Source organism: Cydia splendana, chromosome 8, assembly GCF_910591565.1.
Source record: "Cydia splendana chromosome 8, ilCydSple1.2, whole genome shotgun sequence".
In the NCBI taxonomy this organism is placed as follows: Eukaryota; Metazoa; Arthropoda; class Insecta; order Lepidoptera; family Tortricidae; genus Cydia; species Cydia splendana.
The window spans coordinates 9,086,760-9,103,873 of record NC_085967.1 but is presented as its reverse complement, the minus strand read 5'-3'; the positions used below and the strand labels follow the sequence as shown (position 1 = coordinate 9,103,873).

At 35.5% G+C, this 17,114-nt stretch overlaps 4 protein-coding genes across 5 annotated transcripts in view; 1 reads left to right on the top strand and 3 right to left on the bottom strand.

The window, feature by feature from the left end:
- The window catches only part of LOC134792783 (transmembrane protein 132E), a 125,872-nt gene extending 121,162 nt beyond the window's left edge, over positions 1-4,710 (top strand). The window contains exons 18-21 of one of the 2 annotated variants that reach the window (XM_063764118.1): positions 734-1,002; positions 1,493-1,582; positions 1,879-2,027; positions 2,510-4,710. In XM_063764118.1, the coding sequence (XP_063620188.1) occupies positions 734-1,002; positions 1,493-1,582; positions 1,879-2,027; positions 2,510-2,524 (523 nt within the window). In that variant the 3' untranslated portion in view covers positions 2,525-4,710. Of the gene's footprint in view, positions 1-733; positions 1,003-1,492; positions 1,583-1,878; positions 2,028-2,509 lie in introns of those variants that run through there. The other variant, XM_063764119.1, reaches the window with a different exon arrangement.
- A 799-nt stretch (positions 4,711-5,509) lies between these two features.
- Positions 5,510-7,776, bottom strand: LOC134793233 (large ribosomal subunit protein uL16m). Its single transcript, XM_063764802.1, has 5 exons — positions 7,626-7,776; positions 7,460-7,537; positions 7,179-7,336; positions 6,363-6,605; positions 5,510-5,774 (listed from the first exon to the last, which is right to left on the bottom strand). Exons 1-5 carry the CDS (start codon positions 7,657-7,659, stop codon positions 5,559-5,561), a joined length of 729 nt encoding a protein of 242 aa, XP_063620872.1. The 5' UTR covers positions 7,660-7,776; the 3' UTR covers positions 5,510-5,558.
- Positions 7,777-9,996: 2,220 nt separating this feature from the next.
- Positions 9,997-14,591, bottom strand: LOC134792795 (glycolipid transfer protein). Its single transcript, XM_063764144.1, has 6 exons — positions 14,442-14,591; positions 13,497-13,679; positions 13,334-13,389; positions 13,088-13,203; positions 12,362-12,512; positions 9,997-11,772 (listed from the first exon to the last, which is right to left on the bottom strand). The coding sequence occupies exons 2-6, from the start codon at positions 13,624-13,626 to the stop codon at positions 11,605-11,607; spliced, it is 621 nt and encodes a 206-aa protein (XP_063620214.1). The 5' UTR covers positions 13,627-13,679; positions 14,442-14,591; the 3' UTR covers positions 9,997-11,604.
- Positions 14,592-14,618: 27 nt separating this feature from the next.
- Positions 14,619-16,674, bottom strand: LOC134792787 (uncharacterized). Its single transcript, XM_063764127.1, has 2 exons — positions 16,518-16,674; positions 14,619-16,277 (listed from the first exon to the last, which is right to left on the bottom strand). Exons 1-2 carry the CDS (start codon positions 16,650-16,652, stop codon positions 14,622-14,624), a joined length of 1,791 nt encoding a protein of 596 aa, XP_063620197.1. The 5' UTR covers positions 16,653-16,674; the 3' UTR covers positions 14,619-14,621.
- Positions 16,675-17,114: the final 440 nt, after the last annotated feature.

Below are 17,114 nucleotides of genomic sequence, written 5' to 3'. Positions count from 1 at the left end.
ATCACTGTTTACAATATTGTACAGTCACCTGCAATAATATGTTACTCTTCGAAGGCTGCAAAAATATGTGACATCTTATGGCTGTATAAGTTCGCGTCAGATATTTTTGTGGCCTTCGTTGTATTGCAGGTAACTGTACGTAACAAAGGTCCCTTTTTGGCCTTTGGTTGACTGGTAGAGAATGCTTTAAGGTTAAGGCATGAAGTTTGTGCGTGTGTTTTTGACAAATAATTCATAAATAAATATTATTGTTTCCTAAATGATGCCTATATGAGCTATGAGCCCGTTGTGTCCGATAGTTAAGTAAAGTCCCCCCTCTGCCTCTTTTCCATACCCATTTGCTTAGTTAAGAATAACATTACATAGTAGGTACACTCGTAAATATACAACACCTATCTACCCACTAAAAATACTCACGTTTTATGCCTTCAGTAAGGCCAGTCTAATTTTACGTGTCGATGTTAAAAATAGGTATATTATGTAAAATGACAGTTTACATTAAGTATTCTCAAATCTGCGAACTTCTCTCATGAGTCTTATAAACCTAATTAAGTATAGTAGACCAAGGCGAATCAGTCAGACTAAAAAAAATGAAATTGAAAATATAGCTTATGAGAGTTATGAGTTATGACTGGCGTCGCCGATTCACCCTGTGGTCCGATTCGCTTCGGTCTATCCTAACCCTAAAACCTTAACTCTATTGGATCGCACTAACCCACTTAAACTTTTTCAGAATTATTGATCTAAACAAAACCGACGCCCCATACATTTCGAGCCGAGACATGAAAAACTACAAAAGCGACTTGAACCCCCTCCCCCACGATTTAGACGACAACGCCGTAGAGAAGCTCAGCAAGGAGGAATGCGCGCGGTTGTTCGAGTTTGACAACGACGCCCCGCTGGTGCTTGAGAACAAGGATTATCGGGAGATTGTGGGGCTCGACAGAGGCCGCACCTTCGCCAAGCCGCCGAGTCCCGATTACATGCATGACTCTGGAATCGGTAAGTTTCACAAGTCTAAGTTACGCCCAGGGGGGCTAGCTAAGACGACAATTGTACAATCGACAAACGCCATACGAAAAAATGTAACGGGATGACATGCCATGAAGAGTCACGTATATTTCCATACCACCGTTGTAATCTTGCCAAATCTGGACGCACCTTTAAATGTGCCCAGCATATCATCATTTAAAATATATTTCATAACTGTAACTTAAAATAATTAGAAACATAGTCATGCCCAATTTTAAATACTTACCTAGTTTTCCTGACAGATTGGATAGTTTTATCCCTTAAAGGATTAGGGCAAAAAAATGTAAGTTGAGAAGTAAATTCGGCTTCTATCCCCCTGGGTCTGGGATATAATGTGTTCCCATATTGCACCCTGACATGTTTCCGATAAAGTTATTACACTTATTACGGCGAAAATTAAAATGTATCTCCTATTTTTTTATCTAATCTTCAAGAATTTGAAGATAGGGTTTTTTTGCAGGTCTGCCTGAAGTCCAGATGAGGCATAAGAACCGATCCAAAGAATCAAACGTCAAAGGTGACTTTGTGGAAGCTGCGAATCCAAACAAAGGTAAATCCTACAGAGATGTTCCCTTCGTTGAAACGTCAGATTAGCTTGTGAAGAATCCATGATAAAACTACAGAATAGATATTAGCGCTTACGTATAGAAGAATCACTGTCTAAGAAACTCGATATTACGCGGCAATATCCGAATCAACGACGCATCTCGTGCTCTTTCGTGTACGCTTGCTACATAGGAGTTCTGCCTACAAGCAACCGGACAGCCGAACGTACACGATCTGCGGAGTGATATCTCCCTGATAACAAGAGGGGAGGCGAGATACTGACCATTTTGGTATTAATAGGAAGCGGTTCCCCAGAAGTGAAACGCGCGACGATAGTCGGCAACCCGATGTACTCGCGCTCGGGCGCGGGCGCGGGCGCGGAGGCGCTGGGGCTCGACGAGCTGCAGATGGACTACGATCAGATCATGCACTATTTCCACAACCTCAAGGTATAAACACACCGTCCCACCCGCTTCTAGACTAGATGTTGCTCTCGCTTCTCGACGCTCCCGCCACGAGCACAGCGTATCATTAATCTGTACTTAGCGTTTCGATATTCGGTGTACTCGTACTCTCTTATGACATAGAGCCTAAATTTTGATGCATTTAAAACGACTTTAACGTAGTATTTTATATGAGTACTTACATTTTATACGAATATTAATAATGATAATTCCGTGCAGTATTACTAAATAAGGAACTTTAAATATAATGCGATTCATTTGATAATACTTCATATCATCACACTCCTGCAGCAGTCTGTTAGATAAAACCTCCTCACCGTTTGCAATCCGACCGTTTTCCCCTAGCGTTTTTGTTTTGTGAATGTAAATGATATCTCACTAGTATAGAAAGTAGTGTACACTTGAATGATATAAATTTCTAACCGCTGCAAAATTCTGACTTATGTCTATTTTCAAATTTTTCGCAGGAATCAAACGCCTGAGTAGAGCAGATCATTGCAAAGATCCGGACGGTATTGTCTACGTTTAATTATCAGCATATCAGCAAAGCCCCCATCGCCGCACTGAAAGCGCCCGAGGATAGTACCATAGACTCTGGGAACAACAACGGCGCCGGCGGTGAGGCCGCGCCCACTCAAATGCTATGCGACTCCATCGCGCACAAAAATAATTTCATGAAAACACAGTTGAAATTTTTATTGGAGCACTTGAGCGAATCGTACGAATAATGTTGTTCAGTCATCGTATTATCCTCAACAGTGGACAAGTGGATCCTTGCAGTGATCGAAAAAGAAACTTTACGTATACCTACGATTGTAACTATACCGTTAAACGTATTTACTCTAGTCATCTACAAAGCTGCACATAATTATTAATAGTGTCTATTGTGTGCATGTAGTTAATTAATACTCGTATGTTAAAATAGAATGTAACGCGGTATTTGTGTTGGTAATCTCCGTAACAGGCTAATAGATACGCAAGAGATATTTAACTTATATTCATGAGCTTGAGACGAGCCTATGTCACTATTTATTATCTAAGTGCAAAGACTTAGGACTGTAAATATTTTCCACTAGTAGGTAATGACGCTACCTCACTTTGTCTAATAACTTATAGCTTAGCTTAGCTGAATATTAGAAACGACTGTGCGTGCAAGTTCAACAATGTTAATTATTTGTTTCACCCCAGTTGAGTTGCAGACGTACCTAGTTTTTGTTAGAACCCATACTACCTTGTTTATCACGGAGGTGAAATAGATTTTAAGACTGCATATTGCCAGTGTTTAGGGAATTATTCCTAGTTTAATAAGACTATAATAGCGTAAGACACAGAACTAGTCAAATATATTGTAGCTGGTCTATAGCAGCAGTGGTTGTACAAGCTCAGAGCAGACTAATTAAAATGCAGAGCTCGAGTATTTTACAATCATTCTTTAAAAACATCTATAACTTTATTTTGCGTGACAACATTCCTAGATTGTATGTACACTGAGTATGTAATTGACTATCAATCAATATCATTGCAACAACTGCCACCAAATTACTATAAATTAGACATCATGACTGGTTTATATCATAAATTGTTGCATAAGCATTCGATGTTTTAAAATGTATAAGCTAAGTCACTACAAATTAGAGTCCATGATAACATTTTAGTCACGCAAGTTAAACCAACTAATAAGGTTACATGGACTTGTGATAATATACCTAAAATGACTGCTAGGGATTGTTTTGGCAGTTGATTTTATAAATAAAAAGCCATATCATATATAAAAACTAGCGCTTGTACAATATTGTAAACACTATATTTATTGAAGATGTAAATTTGCATTTACTTGTAAGTTAGTTCTTTAGGCTTTGTAAATATTGTTATGACGTTATATAATTTATAGGTACTTGCGTTGAGGTATCGAAGCAGAAATAGATACATAAGGTAGAGTCGCTTGGATATTGGAAAGAGTAGAGTTGCACACAATATTATAAAAGTGTTTAATGTCTGTTGCAATAATACCTAGAGACAGAGAGTACAGAGATGTAATAGGGTGTTAGTCCACATAAAAAACCTTCATGCTAAAAAGAATAAATATTCCTGGGTAATTAGAATGTACTTAAAAACTCCTACCCACAAATTGACATACTATTATTAAGATTACACGTATATCAACGATATATTGACATCCTATTACAACTTTTTACTCTGCTACAAAGAATAGTAAATGTTTTCAGTTTGTAATTGTGTAATTTGTGACCCTAAATAGAAATTGCTGTTAATATCAAAAGGCTATTATAAAGTACGAAATAATGATTCAAGTTACATGTATGTAACTTTGATTTATTTACTGTACAACTACATGTCTCCATTTAGCTTAAAAGTACACACTCCTATACCTACATTACTAAATAATTGTATACCATGATAATCACTCAACTATGGATAAATGTGTTGTTTGGCTTTTGACGTTAGGTTAGGGATGAGTCGCAGAAAGTATTTTGTGCTGTAGTATTTGTTACTATAAAGACATTTGTTTTTTTGTTGAGTTTTTTCCATAATTATATAAAAGAAGTTTATATAAATTATTGCTACCAAGGTTTATATACATGTATGCAAACTGAGGCTTGTCACAAAATCCTTTCATAAAATGTCAAATTTAATAAACCATTATTGAATATGCTTTGTTTCAATGCTTCGAATCTACCCTTCCTCCCACCAGTTGATGGAAAATTAAATTACGATATTAAATTGAAATTGTATCACTCGCATGTCAAAGCAGATTGGACAGGGCGAAATAAATTACTAAAGAGTAAGTAGGTACTATGTCGACACGACGCTGAATTCCTGCCACGTATTTGTTATCCCTTTTCTAGGCATAGTACGATTTATCGACCACGTCCGCGCCAATAGAATTTCAACCTTAGCAATCGGATTTAAGGTTCAAATTAGATTTGACTTTCAGGAAATGTGACTTTTTTTTCAAATGAATCATGGCGGTGATGGCGCTATGTATGTTTGTAGGTATTTCAGATTTGTGAGTATGAAAACTCAGTTTAACTGCTGATTAACACAGAAACGTTAAATTGGACCGCTATCATAGGCACAAAAGTGCAGTGAAAGTATAATAAATGCATTTTAGATTTTAGACATGTAAGTGATGAGGTATGTCACTATTTTCGACCCCATCAAAAACATCATCATCTAGATGGCGCTGAACTTACTTATACATGTCTAAATTCCAATGGCGTAACGCAGGCGTCACGTAACTTTATCATATCAATGAAAGCTCAAGCAAAATCCTGTTGGTCAAATTAGGGTCCCTCAGGCTAGGAGCCCTGGCATTTTACGCGCTTTTCTACTGTACTACTGAAATTCTATATCCTGGCACACCCCTTATGCTAATTGAAATTTTTGTATTATTTGAATTAGGTATTTTATAGGTTTATATAGGTTTGTTAGGAATAAAATCTTACCTGTCAACTTAAATTCAACTATATTTTCAACTAATTACAATATAATAAATACCTACAAATGCTTGCCATACCAATAGTGATCAAACGGCGAAAGCATTCTATGGCATCCACCCATATTATTTTGAATAATATATTTCATAGTGTACTTATTCTGATTGTTTTCTTCTTGCCACTTTTCATTAGCTGCTTTCTGCTCCATGATTTCTTGTGATACAGCTTCAGCTTGAAATGGCAATCTTTCCGCCACAATTTTCAACATTTGCCAGACCTAAAAAAAATGATGAATAAAACATTTTCCATCGAATTAGACTCGAAAAATTTGTATAATTTATTCAAAGTTGAATTGTATTGTGCAAATGAGTAAGTCAAGTTCTTCTCATCACTTGTCACCATGATTATGGTAGCCTGGGTCAATCATTGTATGAGATTGTATGTATTTAACATAGCCAAACATACATTTTTATGGAAGCTATAGGCCCTTTCTATAAGGCATCACTTTGCCTAGGTTTCAGTAAAATGTAGTATAACATTCCATCTGAAATTTTTCAGTAATTTAGAGGGTATCATCTTGGGTTGTCCCATTCGTTTTTCGTCAAGTTCTTAAATTAGTCCCATTCTGCTTTCGTCACTCATTCTACATTCGTCAGACGATTCGATTCATTGACGAAAAACGAATGGGACGACCCAAGACGATACCATTTACAGAAATCCAGCTCATATTTAGAAAATATTGTTTCAATAGTTATTATACAAAAGCCAATTCAACCAGCCAGTTCTAAACAAACTAATAGTGTTGTCTAGTAGTCTAGACTTATCAGATTTTTGTAAAGATAAAAAGAAGTGTTGCAATTATTACCTCTTGATATTCACATTTGCCTGCAACCTCCAATATAACTCTGCCAGCCTTGATAGGGGTAACATAATGATCAATTGCTCCTTTTCCTCCGCCCATTCTCTGCCCCTGGCCTTTCTTGGTCACTGGCTGCCACGGAGGGTCAATGCGCCAAATAGCGTACATTTTCTTCATGTCCAATTTACGGGCCACTACAAGACGAGCCATTTCAAAGTGCTCATGACGCATTCTACCTCCACCAGTCGCCTGAAACCACCATGTCATTTGTCATTGTTTTATTATCACACACACACATTTTAATATGCGATCTTGATGTGTCTTTTAATTGCAAAACGCTTTTTAAAAATCAGTAACTATTACTTATGAAAGCAAAAGAATGTATATAATCGTATATGATTCATAATTGTTACATATTTGCCATGACCATGGTATAATAATATACTACGCCTGGTAGTCTCTTCCGACTACGTGACTGACACAAGCCTATGTCATCAATAGTGCTATACAAAGTGGCAATGTTATTGTGACGCAGGCTTGTGTCACTCTGGGAAGAGAAGACCATGTTTTATTAGACTATGGCCGTGACTTATTTTTCAAAAGTGTATTTCAATAAAAAGTCACATCAAGATTGTTTACCTTTTTTCTAATGCTAAAAAACGAACTACTACAGACTGTTTTTTTTTAATACAAAGTACTACACCAAACTTTTCACGTGCAAGTTAAAAAATGATACAATTTCATAGCTAATTAAAAAAATAGACTATTATATAGTAGTCTACTAGGTATATATATGAGTATTGTTTAATTAAAAATACTTACAATAACACCATACTGCTTTAACTGTAGCGTGTTGTGCAGGAGCTCGGGACCACGCATGTATCGCAACCTCTTCTGCATTTTTGGCGGTTTCAAATTAGCAGGATATGTAGGCACCTTGTCCAGAGGACGCAGCCTCTGGCGTTCAGGAATCTCGATGTCTATAGACATTAGAAGCGGATTAATAACAGGCTATAAAAATAGTAATTGCCAATTTACCGAAACACTGATGAAGTACAAATTAATCATAGCTCATTCTATGGATTGAGCTGTGTGTTACCTACCATCATAATTCTTGGGAGGCGGGAAGTATTTTATCCCAGCTACACACGTTAACTGAAGTCCATTTGAACGCAAAAGGCCTGAAAATGCAAAAAATATATTCTTATATGCAACGGTTGCACTCACTGGTGAGCTTTAAACTTCTGAATTAATAGAATATTTTCTTACCGATAGTAAGGCCGAATGTTTGTCTTGAAATCATGGTATTTTATAAACGTAAATTAAATATTATATGTTGTATTTTTATTTATAGATTATTCTACTGGTAAAAAACCAACAATGGTTATATTCTTCCAAACATTATTATAACCTCAATCTCTTTATGTCATTGTCATGTCAACGTCAAATTATTTTATTAAGCTGGCTACATTTTCTAAATCGAATGTAACATCGTCTTTACACTATGCGACACAATGCGAGATGAAGTATTATTCCGAAAAATCGGAAAGGAGAACATGAATATTAATTTTTCTCAAAAATGGACGGCAAAGTCGACCTTGCCGTTTAAAAAATAGGTTGCGAAGCGCGTAGTTTATGGTCAGTCAAAAATTAAAAAGTTAAAAACATTGCAGTCTCGATTTTGGGACTGCAATGTTGCATACAAATTCCATTATTTGTCGAGTTCCAAACTTTTTAAAAGTTGAAATGGCCATATCAAATGAAGGCACAGGCCCATTAAACAACCAAACAGATGATTAGTACCGCGACTATTTAGCTGTCTCAAATAGGTTGGCGTATTTTCGGCAGAAAAATACACTTCTATTTTTTTATTAAAAAAATAAAAAGGCGTCAAAGCTAATTTTTTCAATTGTTTCTACTTTTTTCTGTGAAAATATATACGTAAGAAAGTTGCTTTTGTAAAATATTTCTATGATATTTATATTTCTTGCACCATTTTTGAGAAAAGCACTATATATGACTCGGCTGGAAGGCTACTTGCTGGCTTCGGATTCAATTAAACGGACTCCCAAGGTCGTCCGTTTAAAACGAATCCTCAGCCTGCAAGTAGCTACTTCCGAGCCTCGACAATAATGTACTATTCTTTCAGTGTCTTCAAAATGGATTCGGTCTTTATGTGTCGCATCGTGTAAAGAAACTTATTCAAAGCCGTTTAAGACACTTGTAAAACTGTTGATATTCTGTGTTGATGTGTAAAAACATTTTATAAACATTGTAGTTTGGCATTATTTATTCTGTGGTTTGGCGCGTGTAGGTTTTGTTTTGATTTACTTTGTTGGCCCTTGCGTTGCGATTGGATACGAAAAGATTACTTATTTATTTTGATTGTAACTTGTAAGTTTTTACTGATGAATTCAATGCTTCAACTGCAGAAATGTTTATTCATAAATGTGTACCTTTACCTAGTCTGGGTACCGGTGGTGGGATTCTTCCTTTATGTTAAGGTATGAATCGAGCCTTCAAAAATGGCTCAACCTTTCAAATCATAAAAACGTGCTTCATTCTACGGTTTATATTAGGACTATAGACGGTTTTTTCTTTATTTACAGTTGGATTTACTGGGACATCTGACTAGATACTTATCTTCAACGGTTTACACACTGCTGGTTGTTATAGAATTTGCAAGATTATATCTAGGGCAATATGGGAACCTGTCTTGCCGGGTAAGTTGTTTGATACCTAAGTTCTTTCCATTCGTTTATTCTAATGATGTTTCCTTTGCCTAGGAAACATTTTGACCCTAAACAGGCTGCACTTTTGACAAGGATGTGCTCTGTTAAATAAGATTGAAAAATGACAGCCACAGTCTTAAGAGTGTACATTATTATTTTCTCTTTAATCTAAGAGCTGCTGGTGGTACACTTTTATTACTGTCATAGAATGTTAAGCTGCAGAGATAACTGACCCCCCTGCATAGAAACTTGTTTGCAGGGGGGTCAGTTATCTTACACTATTCAATATTAAGTAACATTTCTAGATATTAGATAATTTATAAGTATTCTAGCCTCTTTAGGTCCTATATCAAAATTATTTGCAGCCTTTTGGCTTTTAAATAACATTATTTTTGGCCCTTTCAGGTGCCAGAACTGGCGGGCTTTTTGATGCTGTCAGTACTCATGCAGCTACCTCTTGTTAGTTTCTTTCTTTTCAATCCTTACCTTCTAAGTACTCCGACAGAACTTATTCTTCATACAACATTATACTTGTTGACTGTAGCTGAAATTGTTTTTAGTTTCATAGCTTTGAAAAAGGCATCATCTTTAGCAAAAAGTATTTATTTGACAGACAAAAATTGAGGCTATTAAAATATATATTTTCTGTGTTGATAAGTTAAAATAAATGTAACACAATTAAAAATAAATAATTTATTCTTAAACAAAATCATCTTACACAGCAAACACACAACTTGCAAAAAAAAATTGTAGCATTTTCTCTATAGGTATTAATGATGGCTCCTTCCAATGATTGGCCTCTTCAATCATATCAGGCATATATAATCATAGGCAGCATCACCAACAAGTTTCCTACAAGAACAGGGGCTAATGCCATTATTTAAAGGGGCAACATTTTGGTAGTTAACCCCAAATAGACTGAGGTCACATTACAAAATTCTCATACTGCTTCAAATTGTGTTAATTTTCTCAATCTAATTTAACTTAGATTACATACAAATAGGTACATTTATTTAAATCAGCAATGCAACCATAAATTTAGAAGTGTTAAAATAGTTCCATACCTATCAGAATTTTTACATTTACTTTAATCTGAACTCATGAAATGCCTTGTGCATCACAATCAAACTGTTTTCGAATTTTAATCTATTCAATATGCTTTTAGAGATTTTTGTACAATTTCAACACAGTCTCTAACATGAGAGGGTTCCTTAGGCTAAGTATTCTTTTTTAAACAATAAATAATTTCTATGTATGCATTTGTTTTAAATTACAGAACAATGTTAGATAACAAAGCTACACTGAGCCTTATTTTATAGGACCCTTTAGACCCCAAATATGGCTAGAATTATGCTTAATACTGTTAGGTTGCTATGACCACACCACTAGTGACTTTATTATTACTAAGAAATAATATGAGATTGAAAATAACACATGATTTTTTTGTTAAAGTCCTTTACGGATTTCTATAGCACATCATATTAGCATTTTATGCACTTTTAATTAAAACAGCTTTTTAAAGAGTAAAGCAATATAACAGTTATGCTAAGTATGCTGCTATTATTTTCTTACATACAATTTTAATTCTGTGTTTGGGTCCATGACCCATTAAGTATGTCATTCAAATTTTGATTTAGTACAGAGTAACAATCTCTGAACACTTAACTTCATACATAATTTTCTAGGGTTGGTACATTTTTTTTTTCTTTGACCATACTAGTTTTACATTATAAGATTTATAAGGCTAACAGTGGACTAAAGCGATCTCGAAACGTGGGCCAGATCTAGAGCCTGCCAACTTGGCATGCGAAAAGTGCCAAATACCATACAATCTCAAAATGGCCCACGAAAAGGAAACTATCATAAAGATTAGAGACTCCCGGTAGACCGGGAGTCTCTAATATTGTTTATAAGTTGCCTATATAGGAAATTTTTATATTAGGCCACACAAAAACATATATGTCATATCATATGTCACATAGGCATGTGTTTTTAGAGTAATATAAATATGTCGATTATGCCTCCTTTATGCTTAAAAAGCTTAAAAATTAGAAAAACTAAATTTTTTAAAGTAATATGAGGTTTCAAAACCCTTGTGATGTTAATGATATAGGTATCACAACTAAGTAAGTAGGTACCTAGTCATTGGTTCTACTTTTAATTTTTTGGTAATGGAAACTTTAAGAACAAGACGCATCAAGGCACTGAATTCCTTATTTTGTTTTTTTTACTGTTTTGGTAAGTATAGCAATATTTTGGCATAGTTAGCATAATATCTCAGCTGCAACTACATAAAATGAAAACAATAAATTAGCTTTAACTTTTATAAATAAATCACATGCTAAACAGGCATGTTTAAAAACAGTTTAGCCTCTGCTTTTATTAATTGTTACTGACTATGCACTGTATGGGTACTATTCTTAATTTCAAATATACTTAATGGTATATACAAATGTTATTGCTAATCGGACAATAAATATGGCGGCTTATTAAAATACTAGCTTTAAGTATTATTATTAACAAAATAAATTATTATCTTTGTAAAAATCATCAATTTTACACCTCACTAAATGTAATGTTATGTTAAAACTTGTGAGTCTGGTTTTAAATGATGCTACATTGTTGGTGTCCACTCCAAATGATTTCAACAGTTGATGAAGTGTAGGAGCCAACCGGCAAATGAGCTGTGAAAAAATTGAACAATGTTTTTAAGAACCATGTGGGTATTAGTATGATTAAAAACTTATTTGTTTTACCTACATTTGTGCAAAATACATTCCGATGCTTGGTAAGGGTTCCCCCACATATGTAGACGCGGAATCGGCAAAATCCGAAAGGAAAAACCTTTATGTCTGCGCAATGAGAGCGAAAAAGTCGTCATTCGGCTCGGCTCGCATCGGCCGGCGCCTGCCGATGCGTCGACGGCTTTTTCGCTCTTATTGCGCGGACATAAAGCTTTTTCCTATCGGATTTTGCCGAATGCGAGTCAATATATCTGGGGAGACCCAGATTTATGCACAAATTTGGGTATGATTCTCTAATAAATCTAGTCTAGGTATCCGGCAAGTTTCATATTAAGTTGATAGTATAGCATTATTTGCTTAGTATTAGATATTAATACATTGACTTGGGTTTCACTGTTCAGTCTTCGAACATATGTCTATGCCAAAATCATACCATAAACTATTTGGTACCTACTATTATGTAAATGGCTCTATCTTTAGTCTGTAGGTACTAACAGTGATGTAAAATTTTTTAAAATTTAATACTTACTGCAAATATTTGTTGAGTAACCCAGTTGTGATATCTCTTAACAGACCCTTCATATGCAATGGTATATATCTTCCTCATATTTATGTCCAAATTGTTTTCCTCCATCAAGTGTATCATTTCTTCAAACACAATTTCAAAGAAACAAAGCGATCTGTAAAAATAAATGTAAAAAATGTGACTACCAATATTAGATTTTTCTTTAAATAATAGGCATAAGTTCTGGTAAGGATAATTTCAAGGTTTGCCCTTTAATGGACTAGAGTAAAAAAATACACAATTCAAGCCTCATTGCTATTAAAATTAAATAGTCATAAAAATTATATCCAAGAAAAAAATACAAAATATGAATTATGATCTATGAATTGTACATGCAAACCTTAAAGTGCAGATGTCGCTAGTGGTGTGGTCACATGTTACAGTTGCAATGGTTAAATTTGTGGTGAGTGACGGATGGTTAGCTGGCAAAATTGGTAATGCATTTAACCGGCAATTCAAAGATGTGGGTTCAAGTTCCACGTTAGCCAGAGTTGATCATTGTTATTTTTTTGCATGTACAATTTATACATTGTAATGTGGTATGTTCCACAATAAAAAGGAAATTAGAATATTAACATGTAAACACAAAATATGATGATAGCAGGTGGTTATTTTTCTTTACAATATCAATATGTATAGATCCCTATAAAGGGTTATCACTGTTTAATTAATAATTACAATAAATCTCACCTGTTAAGCCATAATAATCCCTCGGTTGCTACGGGTTTGCCTTGAGATTGTAAACATTCTCTATGTAATAATTCAAGTAAACAGGAGTTTTCTTTTGGGTCCAGCTTCTTGATTTTCTATAATAAATAAGTTAAAAGCACTTCATGTAAGTACATTAAATCATTAAGTTGGCAAAAGTATAGGTAAAATGAAATAAATTGAGGTCACGTGAGTCAAAAACATAAACAAGAATTACATCAAGCTTACATCAATATTTCCTTCCATGTCATATTTAACTGGAGCAAAAATTTTACCAAGGCTCTCTGTAAGTAGAAATTTCGAGTACTTATAAACAAAATAAAAGGAGAAACGAGCATAAGATAGTTAAAAAGTGGGTGGTGCTTTTAAGGTTAGGTTTAAAGCAACTTACCAACAACCCATAACAAGCCCAGAGCTGATTCAATAAATTTTACTGCATTAATTTTGCCATCGATAATTGGTGGGAAATCCTTTACTTTCTCGAGAAAGTTGTTATTTTCTGGTGTGGTACTGCTAGCCATCTTCACAATAAAAATGTTATCTTGCTGATGTAGTCCAATCTACGACTAAAAATCTGTGGACCGAATTAGTGCACTTATTAACCTATTAGTGCTAAAAGTACCTACTCTGAACAATAAAAAACGCACAGCAATATGTAACGTAATAAAACAAAGCCAAACTAAATTTAGTACATGTTCCTCGTATCTCTAACGTACTTTATTATTATATTTATTCCATCAAGTTCTAAAATTTTGAGGTTAATCTATTAGGTATTTATTGACATTGACGTTAAAATGGTGTTTACAAATTTCAGTTTGACGTCTTGTCGATATAACCTGTTTGAAACATTCCGTTTCTCAGTCTTCTAATCACAAGATTGTATTTCTGATTGCATTTTAACAATAAGCACAGTTATTTTTACTGTAATTATTATTTATTTATTTAATTTACATTCATGATATTTATGTTAACTATCCACTTCAATATCAATACCAGAGACGAGTTAATATTAAAGACTGGCCTCCGTACAAAATAGTAAGGTCAGCATCATTATTTTTAGATAACATTTCATTAATTAAGTTCGGTATATTTTGTAAGCTACCTACCTTGACTTCTGCTTCCACCACTAATAATACTATCTCCAGTATGAGAGTTTACGCCATGTTTTTATCTCTTCAAGAAAGTTCACTTGTCAGCACCATAGCTAGGTACTTTACATATTACCCAAGTAAGCCCAAGCAGAAGTCAAAGCGTCATATGGGTCAGATCTAGATAGATTTAATTTATCTTTACTATTAATACGGAATATAAACAAACAAAAAATCTCGGTACGTACCTATGATGATCCAATGAGACACTTGACGCGCAATGTACTTATTATATTAATATTTAATTATTTTTTATAATAGATAGATACATTCTTATTTTGATTCTATTTAAAATAGTTTATATATTATCTATCTTCTTCACTTATTGTCAAACATGATAACTCTTCGATAGGTATTTCCGCTAAAGCTTAATAAGAAGAAAGTGTTTGTTTTAGCACGTTTCCCAAATCATCTTCAACCACTATCGTCAAAACTTTACTTTTAGGTGAAAAGGTAAAAGGTACCAAAAATCTTTTTTCAGGTAAAAGATCTGTGAATTCATATGAATCTAACACCATTCCATTTGATTCATCTCTCACTTCTACTATTCTTATTCCTGCCGTAGATATTATCATCATTTTATTTTTGTCAAATTTAAGATATCTAGTTATTGCCTGCCTTTCTCTACCGTACTCGTTATTAAACCATCTGTGGTATGATAAAAGCACAGCGCAATTTCTTGTCCAAAAAATAGAATCATTTCCATTTGTCCGATTCACATTTTTTCTGGAGTCGGACATCCTGTTTGATATATTGGAGTACACACTAGATGGCCTAGTTATAGGTGTGACATTGGGACTTCTCCGGATAATATCTGATTTTGACATTGCCGCAAAATTTCCTAGCGTTGTTTTGCTTCTTGGTCCTAATACTCGGAGCGGCTCAGCCACGTTCATTGTAACACTTATATTACGCTGAAGGGAAACTGTCGAATGTTGAACAGGTTTTCCAAAGTTGTTCATATTGTCTTTTGATAAAACAGATTTTTTCTCGCCTACCGTAAAAACTCGGTCAAGGTGGTCAAACCCTCTGCCCATGATACCATCTTTTGTATGACCGAGATCAAAAGTATGTCCTAGTTCATGAAACACCGAGCCCAGGGTCGTAGCAAAACAGCCTCCAAGTGTACCACGATATCCGCTGTCGTCCATAAAACGACGTGTGTTTACAGGAGAGGTATCTTGGAACTTTGAAATGATTTCATCCACAGTCGTCGGCCAAGTGTACAAGCAAGCGGTTCCGAACAAAGCTAAACCTCCACCACCAAGTGCTGCGTAGGCTTCCGTCAGTGAAACGATCTCATCGTGAGTCATTGGTTTATCTAAGTCAGTACCCTTGAACCTCGTGCATGATATAAATGCTAGAAATTTTCTCTCATTACTGCCTAAATCAGATAACATAAGCTCTCTGCCAAAATGAGCCCATAAATCGGCTTGCTTCATTTTTCTCGCTTTGTTTACGTTTAGGTTGCTTCGGAACACAATGCATTCTGGACTTTTTGAGTTCACTTCGTGCTCGAGCTGGAATGTTTTTCTTCCGAATCCACTTTCAAACAGTTTTTCTGCAGTTAGACTTTGAATCAGCTTAGCACCAATTGCTACGCGTAAACAGGCACTTTCTACAGAATTGTCGACATTAGGTGGGCTTTGGAAATAACCATCGTGCCCTTGGCAAATTATGTAAACTGGTGTTACTCTTAAATTTGTTCTTCTTGGTGTATAATCGAGTAGTAACGTTTTACGTTGCTGTCCGGTATATTCAAAATCAATTACATTCTCGCCTTTCTTCAATTCAATTAAGGCTTTGAATTCTCCGTTGTATATTATACATTCTGACTTACTTTGAACTCCACCATTTGTAACAGTGCATAATATGTTATCATTATTGTTTGAATTTCCTCTGGTTATAATTCCTTTAACTAAAACCAAAGAATAGTTTACAACATCCCCATATTGAAAGTTAATTATAAATATGGAAGAGTTGTTTTCATTTTTATTTTCTTCATTCATTCGGTTGTCCATTACCTGAAATAGGTTGTAACCAATGTTTAATTCAAATGAACAGTACTTCTTTTTTCGCTTACAGTTTAGCTCTTCGGTACTAATTGGTTTAAAAGCCAAGCTCGTTAGCTCTCAACATCGTGATAATGATGAATCTCGCTTGGTAAGTAGATCAAGTAGGTGATAAATCCGTTGCGCCTGTGTAGATACACTTGAAAGGTCGCCGTAAATGAATAGTTTTCGCACGTAATAGGTATGACTCACCATGTTGCGGTTAGCGTGTAGCGCGCTGAGCCGGCGCGGCGAGTGAACTGCGGGTGTCGGGTGAGGGCGGCGCGGCGGCGCGGCGGCGGCCGGGGACTCCTCGCCGTCGTCGCGGCACCGAGTACGCGCTTCCATGCCTCGGTCCTCATTTCCTACTCGGATGAACTAGCCGAGTGCGCATGCCCGCCGATGCAGACCGGCGCGCCGGACGTTAACGATTGCCGCTCGCTAGACAGGTACGCGACTGGATGTCTCCAGCGGCAAGAGGGAAATTTGGACTATGCACCAAAACAAACAACTGCTACTGACGTTTACCACTACTATATTGTTTGTTTATTTTTAGAGATTGGTTCCAGCTGTTAGCTGACGGGGATGCAGTTACTTTAAAACAATCATTCCAGTACGTCCGTAAATACGCGAGTTGATGCACTTTCACGCTGGCTGGCTATATTTTACTTTGTAATTTTAAGAATCCGCGCATCGTCTAACATTGCAGTTGTAGAGATAAACGGTTAATAAAGACGTATTAATTATAAACACGTGTGGTATGGTATGCAATGCAGGTAATGATCTGTTTGGTTTAGCTAAATACATTCA